General features: G+C 39.6%; 1 protein-coding gene across 5 annotated transcripts in view; it reads right to left on the reverse strand.

Annotated features, from left to right (window-relative positions):
- The window catches only part of ap3b2 (adaptor related protein complex 3 subunit beta 2), a 53072-nt gene that overhangs the window by 29844 nt on the left and 10226 nt on the right, over nt 1–13002 (reverse strand). For 3 of the 5 annotated variants that reach the window (XM_084734633.1, XM_084734632.1, XM_084734631.1), the window contains exons 2-7: nt 5413–5488; nt 4050–4124; nt 3603–3698; nt 2327–2487; nt 1692–1758; nt 1132–1314 (exon numbers count right to left, since the gene is read on the reverse strand). In XM_084734633.1, the coding sequence (XP_084590759.1) occupies nt 1132–1314; nt 1692–1758; nt 2327–2487; nt 3603–3698; nt 4050–4124; nt 5413–5488 (658 nt within the window). Of the gene's footprint in view, nt 1–1131; nt 1315–1691; nt 1759–2326; nt 2488–3602; nt 3699–4049; nt 4125–5412; nt 5489–13002 lie in introns of those variants that run through there. The other 2 variants (XM_084734630.1, XM_084734629.1) reach the window with 1 other exon arrangement.

The following is a 13002-nucleotide window of genomic DNA, read 5'->3' on the forward strand; positions in this document are numbered from 1 at the left end:
ACCAAGCTGGGAACATTGAAAGAGCAAAATAATGATAGGATGGTTTCAATTTGTACATCTGCTCAGTCACAATGGCAGAACTGGAAGAATATAATTAACCCACAAAATAAAACTTGTATTATTGCAATAAATGCGCCTACACACTTTTGTTGCACAGTAATCTCTTAAAATCCTATTTTGATGCAAATTAGTCTTGGTTAGTTGTTGGTGACGACACACAACAAGTAAACTTACTTCTGAATTTTGTTAGTTTGCATGGACTTCTGTAAAATACATCCATTAAGTAAAGAATTACAATATATAGTATTTTAAATGATGAAATTAATTGATTCACTTTACAGTGTAGTACAGTAAAAAATATAGTAAATGTGGCTGTGCAAGCAGCAGCAAAGTGCAAAGGTAAGTGGTTAACATATATTTGTTAACAGCTACTTGTGGTGCTGGAACTATTCACCGATCAATTGATCAGTCAATCGTCATCATCATTAAGATCTGCAATGGGCAATAACACTGTTCAATATTATGATGATGATTTTGCACGTAGATGCAGCAGCTCTTTGCTCCTTTCAAACTTTGCTATTTTTCTCTTTTAATTTAGATTTTTTGGGGAAACATGCATTAGCTATGATAAAAATACACTTGTAGCTGTTGGAAAAGGAATTGTGAGGTTTGGATTAAAGAGCAGTGGACCTTGAGATGATCAATAAATCAGCTGGATGCACTGCTGCAGACCAGGAGGAGAGCAGGGTGAAGAGCCATGGATGAGGGGACATTTGTTTTTACATTTTATCTTAATCCATGTTGCACGAAGGAACGACGACTCTAATTTTGTTGTGTGTTGTATAACCATAAAATATTATGACCGTGCATTATTGCAGTATATGCATCTTCACACTTTTCCTGCACAGTAATCTCCCAAGATCCTATTCTTGCACAAATGTTTTCCTACACGAGTTTTGTTAGTTTGCGTGGACTTCTGCAACACAGAAGACAACTAGAAGAGTGCACTCAGTAGAGAGCGGTACCAGACATTTGACAACACATCTGGTGATCAGTTATCAGGGAAAAATCTAAAAAGCTTCACAAATATAATAATAATTTTCTGCTTTTCCGTCTGTGTTTCTTACTCACGTTGATGTTTGGGTTGAGGAACTGCGTCCTGGCGTAGCGGGTCAGCATGTTGATGATGACGACCTGCCCCCACTCCTCCACGTCGATCAGCAGGTTACATAGCTTCCTGTAGTTCTTGTGGATCAGGTCGATGCGCTCTGGACAGACCTCCTCAAAAGCCATGACAACACTTCCTGCCACCAGCTGCAGCACATTTTCAATCCCAGGATAATTAGAATAATGTTATACCTTATGTCAGCAGAGTACATGTTATCTATGAGGATTACTACCCATGCAATCTATAATTACATCTTAAGTTGTACAAGAAACCTGTAACCTGACTGGATTCTACAGCCTCTCTCTGTTTCTGGTATATTTCTGTTGGAAGTTAAACCAGCTTATTAAAAAACGGCAAGGTGAAGAGGGAGGCTGGTTAAACAAATGATAAGCCTTGAAACAACCGAGGCATTCAGTGCAATCTGGTGCGGTGCACAGACGCTGGTTCTGATGTTTTGTGTTTTGTGTGAAAAAAAAAAAAAAAAAAAGCAAAACAAATCTGGATCAGTCGTGCAAAAACCCACCGTGGTTTTGTCAGCGAGGAGTTTCTCTATGACTTCAATCAGCTGGTCCTTCTGTTCTGGATCCAAACTGAGAGCAAAGCAGAGGAAATCATTCAAATGTTGGAGGAAGATTTAGCAATAATTTGTTCTTCAAATCCTACTTTTGAGTATAAAACAAAAGGATTTTACTGCCAGTGCAATAATGTATTTCTGCAGGATGTACCAGCACCTCTGAGTGTCATAAAGGGCTTTAATTTCACTCTGACAATAAATCATAACAGCATTTGATCTTAGACTAATGGTTCTCAAACAGAGGATCATTACAGAAACTTTACTTATCATTACCAGTCTTCAGGTAAAATGTGAATATTTGGTATTACGGAAGCAAATCCTAACTACTTACACTTCACTTACTTGACCTTAACCCTACTTTTCACCAAGCTAAACAACTTTGCAAATTTTTTTTTCTGACTGAAACATATTGAAACATACACTGAAGCAGAAACAATAGAACAAAACAATGAGGAGCACTTAAGTTAGAGGTGTTGGTAACATCTGTAGAGAAAACTGAGATGGGCAAAGATAAAACACATTGTCCGGCATTGATTCATCTTGTCAGTTGGGGCCGGAGCACTGGACAAGTCTTGTGTGGTCACCTGTAGAGTTTAGGAATCGCGTGAGCAGCCGTCTTCCTGACGTATGGGGACATGTCAGAGGCAGCCTCTTTGATGGCCAGCATCATTATGGGGACGATGATCGTGACTCGGATGCTGGAGAGGACTCGCAGAGCGCTCGCTCTGATCAGCTGGTTAGGATCCTGCAAAGGTACAGAGCAAGAAGCAAGAATTTCACGCTTCTTGGTCGACAACGTGTGCAGGATTAATGCACAGACTGGCCTCGGCTGCAGCCCCCATGTGTGCAAGTGACCTGAACTAGCCAGACTATTTTTAATTATTTAAATATATCAAAATTTATGTAGCAAATTTCATAGCAATCCATGCAATGGTCATCAAGAAATTACACTGAAAACAAAAGCATAAATGTCAACCTCATAGTGGTGTTAGAGGAAAAATCAGCGGATCATCAAAGTCAGTAGGACTCATAGATTCCAGAGTCCTGCACCAGGTGAGATACCCACCAGACAACCCATCTAGAAATATATTTTTATAAATTCACAGGTACAGGCATGGCAAAAATGAACTAAATGCAGGCAGACAACAGATGAGACCAAGAATATGCTTTATTCTGGAAATATCAGACACGAAAATGATTGTGCAGTATTTTAAATGTCTAAATCACCCTAATATTATCAAGCCTAATCATGTTTTTTTTTTCTACAACAGCCTGTGACCCCTAAATTCACATCCGGCCAAATAATGGGATGTCACTGATCTGACAGGCTAACTGCTGGCTAGTACATCAAAATGGATGATATAATGGAAAAAGCAGCCAGTGGTGAATACCAATTTGTGAACAATACATCGTCAAAGGTCAGGTCGGATAATTGGGAGAAATTTGGTGTAATCAGAGACTGTGAGAATAAGATTCTCAGTGACTTTGCTGCCTGTAAAAAGCACCAAAAGGTGTTAGCGTTTGATAGCTGCAAGCTTGGCACATCGTGCTTAGGTAACACTTTGACAGCTGCAGGAGCAAAAGTGCCGCACCAAGTAGGAGACACTTTACCAAAACCACAAGAAAGTGACTGCGTATGTGTGTTTGATCATAGGTTAGATTTCTGGTGCTGAACTTTGCAGGTGCAGGGGAGTGTGGGTTTGTAAAACTGGATCCCTGCAGAACTCTAGTAGAGCAAAGGCACTAACATGGCTAAAAACATACAGTATATATTTATTTTATGAGTTTTATACATACATTAGCCTGTGTTGCCAAAAATTCCAAATCTGAAGGAATTTTTACTCATGAAAACTGCTGTACCTTCAGCCCTCGCTGAAACGTGGAAATGGAGAGCAGAGCGAGATCCTGCTGTTCCTCAGCATAACGCACCAAGTAAACATAGACCAGCTTCTTCACCTGTAGGGAGGAGCAGTCAGAGGGAAACAGACCAATGAGAAAACCCAAATTATGTAGATTAGTTCAATTATTTTCACTGAGATAACTCTGGAGTGAAGAGATAGAGCAAACTGATAAGAAACCTTTAAAAGGAGGAGAGGAAAACTGCAATTTCCTTTCAGGTGAGATAAAGCTAAATCCCATGGGAACTTTTAAAAATATGATAAGATCATGCATAAATTACAAGCAAGCAAAATAAAAGAGAAGCCTTAATGCAGAAAGCAACTTTTTTTTTACCACACAAAAATATACAAGCTGAGTAAAAGGAGCAAATGATACATGAAGCAACATGAAGCTGGGTTCAGTACAAACCTCGATGTTTTTGCAGGCCACATTTTTCACCACAGCAGGGAAGAGATCTGATGCATTTTTACCACGGGCGATCATCTGCAGAGAAAAAAAAAACAAAAAACACAGACACACACATAAACACCAGAAAGAAAAATCAGCAAGGAGGATTTTACAAGATGACAGTTTTGAAGAGTTTCAGTCATTCGTAAGAGAAGGTGCAACTTCTTTAAGTTTTATTCCAGACCCTTCTCATGCTTTTTCTACCCTTTCATCTTCTCTGTCCTGCAGAGACGCTGAGTGAAGAGACGGGTGTGGAGCTTCAGAGGGAAGAATCTGACACAGATTGTGAATATTTAACAACTGACTGCGCAGTTTGTATCTGTAGCTATATCATCTAAAACGACTTTTTTTTCTGATAGCTGAAGGTGTAATATGGATTATTTGAAGGTGGCTTGCATGATTCAGTGTATTACCTACAGTAGATGGGGATCGACACGCCCCCAGTTTGGAGAAGCACCAGGAGTACTGGTGTAGGAAGCTAAGCAACGTCCTGCTGTGGTCAGGCTCAGCAGCAAAATGCAACTTCAAAAAAGGACCACCTTAAAGGAGTAGCATGTAAATCATGGGCACCTGCTGAAGGTAACTACACAGACAAAGCAGCAGCATATCACCACAGTAACCACTAGCTGCGCCTCACTATACTCTGTGGTGTAACTGTCTGTAGCTGTAGCTATCCTACTAGCTGCCGTTAGCCCAATTAGCCGTGCAGCCAGAGGCCCTATTATGACTCGAATATGGTCGGACCTGCAGCTCAGAACCAACAACCAACAACTCCTGTGGTCTGCAAGCTCAAATGACAAAGGAGTCCGCTTGGTTTGGAGAGAGAGATATTTGGCTTATTGGCTTTCCTGTCTGAAAAAGGCAATCTGCCTGATATTGATTTTTTCACTTGGACCCTAAAATATGTTTTTCTGCTGACCCTGTCCACAGCAGTACGTTTCCCGCTGCTTCTCCAAACTGGGGGTGTGCCGACCACCATCTGTTGCAGGAAATACACTGATTGTGGATAATCCCTCATGCATCCACACTTCAAAACTACCACTTTAAGTCCATAACAGTTTCACTTTGTGTGTGATCTGCATCTCTCATGGCAGTTTTTTTTATACTGAGTTCTTTACCATCTAAATTATGAAATCATGTTCAGTACAGAGAACAGGTTTGAGGCTTCTAAAGTTAAGCTGAATTAATCTAAAGTGTTGCATGTTGTGTTGTACACATGTCATCTTTTCTCAAAAACTTCCTGTGCCTTTGTCCTTCAGTGACTCAACGTGCAGCCGTACCTGCTGATCAGTTACTTCCCAAAGTAAACATTATTTATACTCACAGCCACGATCCGCTTCATAGCCTCCAGTTTCAGGGAGTCTTTGTTGCTGTCCAGCATCTCCTTCAAGTCATCATGTCTGAGGGAAGAAAACACTGAAAATTAGCTCAAAGCTATTCTTTTTTTTTTTTTGCTTCTTTCTTGGCAGTGCAGGACAGAGCAAAAGACGGATTACAGAGGCCTCAAACAAGAAATGCAGACCTGTTTTAGAATTTCCATTGCAATGCTTTAAATTTATCAAAGTCTGCAAGTGTGACCCAGAAATTATTCTCTTTGAAGTAGGAAATCCAGTTTGCAAAATATGGAAACCTTTGAAACTGCAGCTCATAAAAGCGGGGTAATTGGAAAGTGACATAATCCCTAAAACATGTTGACATGTCAGAGAAATTACAGATATTCCAGCAGGGATGGGGACAAAATATTTCTTCTCTATCGGAAATGTTTCGCTGAAGATGTGACCCAACACAGCGTTAAACTGTAGGTCTATTACCATCATACAAGCTCACTTATTTATTGATCAGGTAACTCGATAACCAAACATTATGGGAACAAAGATGCTGTATTGAAGTGATAAATTCATCAACATAAAATTATTGTTTATGTCAAACAGTGCCTTGTTCCAGCTCCTAAAACATGCATTTTATATAATCGCATATTGAATAAGTTTAGGGGAAAAGATCTGTTTGAAGATGTCACTGTGAGCTTTAGGAGCGTATCTAACCACTAACCATAACCCATCATGTGCTACAGAGAGCTGGGGACCAGAGGACCCTCAGAACATGAGAAGATACAACCCTGGGAACACAGGATCTGTTGTCATATGTGCATATAACTCTGGGGAGAGCTATAGGAACATAAGACACTGGGAACATAAGACCCTAGGAATATAGGACCCTGGGAACACAAAATCCTAGGACCCTAAGACCCTGGGAGCATATGACCTTGGAACCATAGGACCCCGGGACCATACAATCCTGAGAACATAAGACCCATGGGACATAGGACCCTCGGGACTTCAGACACTGGGAACATAAGATCCTTGGAATGTAAAACCCTGGGAACATAATACCCTGGAAACACAGGACCCTGGGAAAAATAGGAGGCTCTGAGAGCATAAGGCACTGGGAACATAAGACCCTTAGAACATAGAACCCTGGAGTACATAAGACCCTGGGTACATATGACCAATTGTCATGCTCTCATTATGTACTTTATAAATTTGGGGAACACAGGGCCCTGGGAACATAAAACCCTGGGAACATAGGACCCAGGGAACCTAAGGTTCTATGGCTAAAAGGGTTACATATCAAAAAATGTATTGTTTTGATATCCAAACTAAATGATATGCAGCCCCAGTATATTTCTGCATGTCTAAAAGAAATCACCTAGAGTATATAGTATGTTTTTATTGTTTTCCCATTTTATGATGACAACACTTGTCTTTTCTATCCACATACAGGCGACTGTAACCCAATAAACATGTAATTCTGCAGCCACATTCATCCATCCTCCCTGTCAGAGACAATGGGAACAGACCGGCTCGCTCACACATGCGGAGCAGGATCCTTGTTTGAGTGGATCTAAGGTGACATCTCCACCCTGCTGCAATACAAACACACACAAACAACACCGCCCGTTTCCACAAAACCTGCCACGAGGAACCTGCAAACAGCAGCAGCGGTTAGTCAGAGTGCAGACAGGATCACCGCTACAGCTGCCAAGATAAGGACGCCAGCCTAACTGAATGCTGAAAACGCTGATCGATGACATTTTACATACAGAACAATACCTGTTTTGCTCCTGTCTGTTATCAAGAAACAGAACACAATAATCACTTTCCTCATGAAAACCTGTTTCATGTAACCGAAAGATTAAAAGCTAAAAAGACACAATGAGCCCATCTGTTCTTGAACAGGTTGTGGACGGATCTCTAATCTATGACAGCATTTTAATAGATTAAGACTCAGATATTTTTAAGATTTTTATGTCTGATTGTTATAATCAGGCTCAGAAAGTAATGGATTACGTGTAACAGGACTACATAATGAGGATTAAAAAAAAGAGAGAAAAAAAAAACTGCATTCCATTACAGTTACAAAAAATAAGACGCAATCAGACCAACCGCTAATGTTAGCTGTGCAGACAAATAGATAGTTACACAGAACAAGCAGTAACGTTAGCTGCACGGACTAACGGCCAACTTTAGCTATACAGACCAACTGCTAACATTACCTACACAGAACAACTGCTAATGTTAGCTGCAAAGACCAACAGCCAACTTCAGCTACACGAAACAACCACTAACATTACCTACACAGAACAATTGCCAACTTTAGCTATACAGACCAACCACTAACGTTAGCTACAAAGACTAATGGCCAACTTTAGCAACACAGAACAACCACTACAGTACACAGTACAACTGTTAATGTTAGCTAAACAGACCAGCTGACAAGATAAGATAGGATAAGATTTATTGATCCCACTCCTGGGAAATTCATCCCTCCTTGTGTTTTTCACTGTATTCCAAAAACAAACCATTTAAGAGTTAAACTCGAAACTACACAGGAAGAATCCACTCACTGAAAGAGTCAAAGATTAAAGTTAAGGGTAGGGTTTGGTTGGTGGTGGGCGAGGTGATTAAATGGCTGTGGAGCTGCACATTTTCCCCAACTAGTTTCCAAGGCAACAAAGGATGCAATAAAATGAAGTTAAGTGATTTCCTGCCTTCCTGCTGCGCCTTTGTTGCATCTGGCAGGTTTTTCCACGAGGGACTGAAGGTCTGTGGTGCTGAGCCGTGGAAACACACAGATCTCCTCTGGGGACTTCAGGCTCCTGATTTATGCCACTCACGCTGCTGTATTACAGGTGTTACATGGTGGGTACAATGTAATTCAGACTCTGGGTACGCCGTTTTCATTTAATTAACACCTGAAAGCGCAATTTCGTGCAGGATAGAGCCTTCAGTCATGGCCAATTCAGCGGCTATTTCATAATTATATTTAAAAATATTGTTTTTTCTCATTGTGTTCTGTACTTTCAGCAGTGACTGACATACACACATCAGCAACACATTAAGAAGACTGCGCAGCTTCTGTTCTCTAATCTTTATAGTTCACTCACATGTTAATCAGCCATCCTTGCAATTATTTTTTGAATTCCTTTATTTTGATGACAACAAAGCTCATGATATCAGACTAATTTATCTTGTTATCTCAAGAAAACAAAAGGCAACATTTCTGAAGAAATCAATCTCAGGATCATGGGATGATTATGGACAACACAACTGACTGTCTGGTTCATTTAATCATACAAATGTGTAGTTTTGTTTGCTGCAATTACACTGTTAGATCTGATAAAGATTATAAGTAATGACAAGAAACAATCTTGTTTTCTCCTGATAATGAAATGTTATCCAGAGGTAACAAAGCTCATTGAGATAACAAAATAATTAACTTGTGATCTTGTGATATCAGCATTAAAAAACACAAATATTGCACGGCTGTCCTTGGAGTCCGTATTAAACCTCCCCTTCTGATTGGATCCAGTTTTATTTTTTTGATTCGTCTGCACTACATGCACTTCAAACACACTGACACCAACACCACAAATGGCTTTTCAAACTATTTGATCCAACTGTGTTCAGAAGCTTTACATCATTCCTCTGTGTAAGTGGGAGGTTGTTGGGGTGTACGCTCTATATTTCATCTGTTCTGGTTGTGTTGCAGCAGTGAATGGAGGCCCTGCAGTCTGTGAGGAGGTGGCCGCTGCAGAACACAGTTGATTTATCACGACTCGAGTCTGACATGTGCGTGCACGAGTGGCTGTGAGTGTGTTTCCTTGTGCTAAAAAAGATTTCCGCTTTCGTCTCCATCAAGCATCAAAGTGTTAATAATTTTTTTGCACGAATAATGCTGCCACACACTTCAAAACCTAAATTCATCAAAGAGTGTCAAATTAAAACCTGACAGTATCTATAAAACGCTGTTTGTGACGAATTATTTTTGGACGGGAGCCGTGAGCTGACACTGGTTACTTGGTCACAAATATGCAGCTGTGTCCCAAAACAAATTATAAAATGAACTCTGAGAAAATGCAAAGATACCTTGCCCAAGGCACTGGAAGCCCAGACATGAGGATGAGTAACACTAATGCTGATTTCCAGTAGAAAATGATGGTCCCGCTGGTTCATTTCATTCCTGCAAAATTGTGAAGATGGGTCGCGGCCTCTGGCCAAGAGACTGCAGAAATATGAACATTTCCATCAACGAGTGACTTTATTATGGCCTGAAAACTTTCTCATCCACAGCCTTTGATGTTGACTTCTAAATACGACATGTTATTTCTTTTAAGGTGACAAAACACAGGTAGGTAAAATCTTTAGAGAAAAGTCGAACAAAACAGCTAGTGGCCGTGTATCTTACATTTCTGTCAGATTTGTTATGTTATAGTATATTTTCTTATTCTAGGGAGACTGAACAAATGTACAAAAGTCTGCAGCCATGCTAATGACTCTGAGGCTGTAGTTACAGTAGAGACAGCAGTGTTTTGAGCTAAATGCTACCGTCGTCTAGTGGCCATTGTGATTATGATAAAAGCAAAGGAGGAAGTCGATGTTGCATAAGTATGACTTATTCAAAGTTACGTTACGTTACGTTAGGTTTATCAGTTTGTCCAGGTGTTTCTTCCATTGTTGTGCACAACTGATTAATTGATCAATTGATTTAAAGACAAAAAATGTCGAAATTTCAAACCATTTGTCACTTGAGGCCTTGATAATGACCATAGATTGGCAGCTATGTGTGCATTGTGCATGGTAGTATATTGTTCTTTATTTTAAAGTCAGTAATCCTGTTAATAATCCCCGTTTTTACTAACCGTATCTGTAATCTGATTATGTCTGTAATCAAATACAGTTATTGTTTTCGGATTCAGATTACATAATCTGTAAACCTGCATCAACTGTAACTCACCATCAATCATTGGCATCACATTTTGGCATCTCAGCTTCTTTTAAGACTTACATTTTTGCACGAGGGGAGAATCAAATGTAAAAGAGATTTTCCATTGACAACGGCCTCGTTGAACCACACTGCTGCTACGTGATGCTGCTCTGACCTTGTTCTGAGTGTGTGCTCTCACTCTCACGCTGTGTGCCTACATATAAGACAGCTGAAGCAGAAGAGCTCACATAATTTATCAACAGACGTTCTGCAAAACAGGAAACGTAACTAAATCAATACTTACAGGCAAATTTGACAGGTTAATTAAAAAAAAAGAAATCAGGCACCAGGCACGTGTGTGTTTTCACCTGCCAAAACGTAACAGTAAGAGCAGAGAAACCAACCAACCAAAGACTTCATTTGTTGTCTCTAATTACCACATTGATCAGTCTTGCTAATTAATAAAGTGACAGGGATTCACATGGCTTGTTTGATGACAAACAGGCCTTTTGAATATCTAATTAAAACTGGACCTGAAAACACTAATTACATTTGCTGTTGCGGTGGACAAACATGGAACCTGTCGGAGTGAAATTATCAGTAATTTGCAACCACAGACCAGTTACACATGGATCATTAGTAGTGTGAGTAGTAGTGGCACATATGGTTGCTGAGAAACAGAGAAATATTATTACAACTGAGGGAAAATTTTAGTTTTAGTTAGGGGCTGCTACTAACAATTATTTTCCGTCGGGTCATTTTCTTGATTAATCGATTAATTCATCTTGTCACATAAAATGTCAGAAAATTGTGAAAAATGTTGATGAGTGTTTCCCAAAGTCCAACATGACGTCCTCAAATGTCTTATGTCCACAACACAAAGATATTCAGTTTACTGTCAGGGAGGATTAAAGAAAACAGAAAATATTCACATTCGAGAGGCTGAAGTCAGAGAATTTTTTACTGAAGAATAACTCAAAACAAATCAGCGATTATCAAAATAGCTGGCGTTAGTTGAGTAATAATCAATTTATTGTTGCAATTCTAGTTTTACAGCCTTTTATGAAAGAAAAACATCACTTTCACCATTTTATAGACTAAAACTCCTCTTTTCTACAGTGCAAAATCCTCCAAAGCAGTTTCAGGGAAAAAAAAAAAAGCTGACAGCCGCAGGTACTATTGGCTGGACTGTGATGTATTTTAACAAACTATAAATGCCACCTGAGTGAATTATCTTAGAAATAAAGCCTCATCTTGTGCACCGACAGGAAAAAACGACCCTCTGACTGGGTTTATACTCCCCTGCTCATGCCCAAAGGGCCCGCAGTAATTCTACACCAACACCTCCTCTCTAATTTCCCTGGATTTTGTCCCGTCCTGCCGAACAACAGCTGAATTTACAAACAGCTCTGAATTATTTAACCCGCCATGGTACAACAGAGCACACCGGCGGTCGGGTTACCTGGCAGCAAAGCCAAGAGATCAGCAGGACTCTCCAGCTGGAAAGTCTGCATGGAGGTACGGGGCCCAGTCTGCGTTCAGTGACACAACGTCAGACATCATTTTGTTCAACAGGAACACAGCTCTGCTCGGCTGCAACGTTAAAAAGGAACAGATATGAAAATGTATTTGCATGAACCAGAGGAAAGTGGTGGATTGAAGAGCTGCGGTGTGCATTTATAAGCAGCTGGTGAAGTTGTTTTACATAAGCTGAATCTTTAAAAAAAAAAAAAAAAAAAGGCTTTGAAAGTTTCTTGTTTTTTTCTTGGTGCAAGATGAAAAACAGACCAGCTCAAACCAACCAGAAGTGTACTTCAGTAAAGCTCTCATCATGTTAAGTAAAAATATTTTATAGGTATGACTCACTAAAATCCAAAAGTGTAATTATATCTCTCTTTAAACAAATGTATTTCTGAAGATGTCCAGTTAAGTAAAGAGTACAGGAACTCCTACGGCCTTTGTATGATATCATAAGTCTGATTCATCAAACAGAAAGCAAATAAACATCTCATTATGGTAACAGCAGCAACACAGAAAAGTTATTGATTTGTATGTGACATAACAACTTGTGCAGTACTGTTACCTACTTTTCTTCCTGGCTACAGCATGCTCAAAGGTGTGATACCAGTCATTCCCACATTTTTGGACTTTTGATGCTTAAAAATGAAGCAACATCTACTCTAATAAATCTATTTTACATGTTGCATATGTCTAAGTTGCGAGCAGCTGAAGAACGATGTTCTGCAATACATTTTCTGCTGTCCTGTTATACTACTGTAGTTAGTTGTTACAGTAATTTTACTGTGGGATTAAATACAGCAACATCTGGATAATTGTTGCCTGAAAATTTCTCTTAATTTGACATTACAAATTTTACAGTATAATTTGTTCATGCAGCATTTATATGATCAAGGTCTTTTCGCTTTTCTGTCTGCCTACAGCTTCTTCTTCAGGTCTGATACTTGTAGTTCCCACATTTTGCATTTGTGATCCTTAAAAATAAAGCAATGTGTACTCTGAAGTCCACTTCCCATAGTGCATTTGTCTATAAGCTGCATGCATAACAATGTCATATGTAGACATGAGCTGAAACGATTAGTTGATTGTATTTTTGTTCTGTATTATTACTGTATTGTTCAGATTGCACAAT

This window comes from Lutjanus erythropterus, chromosome 13, assembly GCF_056507025.1.
Source record: "Lutjanus erythropterus isolate fLutEry1 chromosome 13, fLutEry1.hap2, whole genome shotgun sequence".
Classification (NCBI taxonomy): Eukaryota; Metazoa; Chordata; class Actinopteri; order Lutjaniformes; family Lutjanidae; genus Lutjanus; species Lutjanus erythropterus.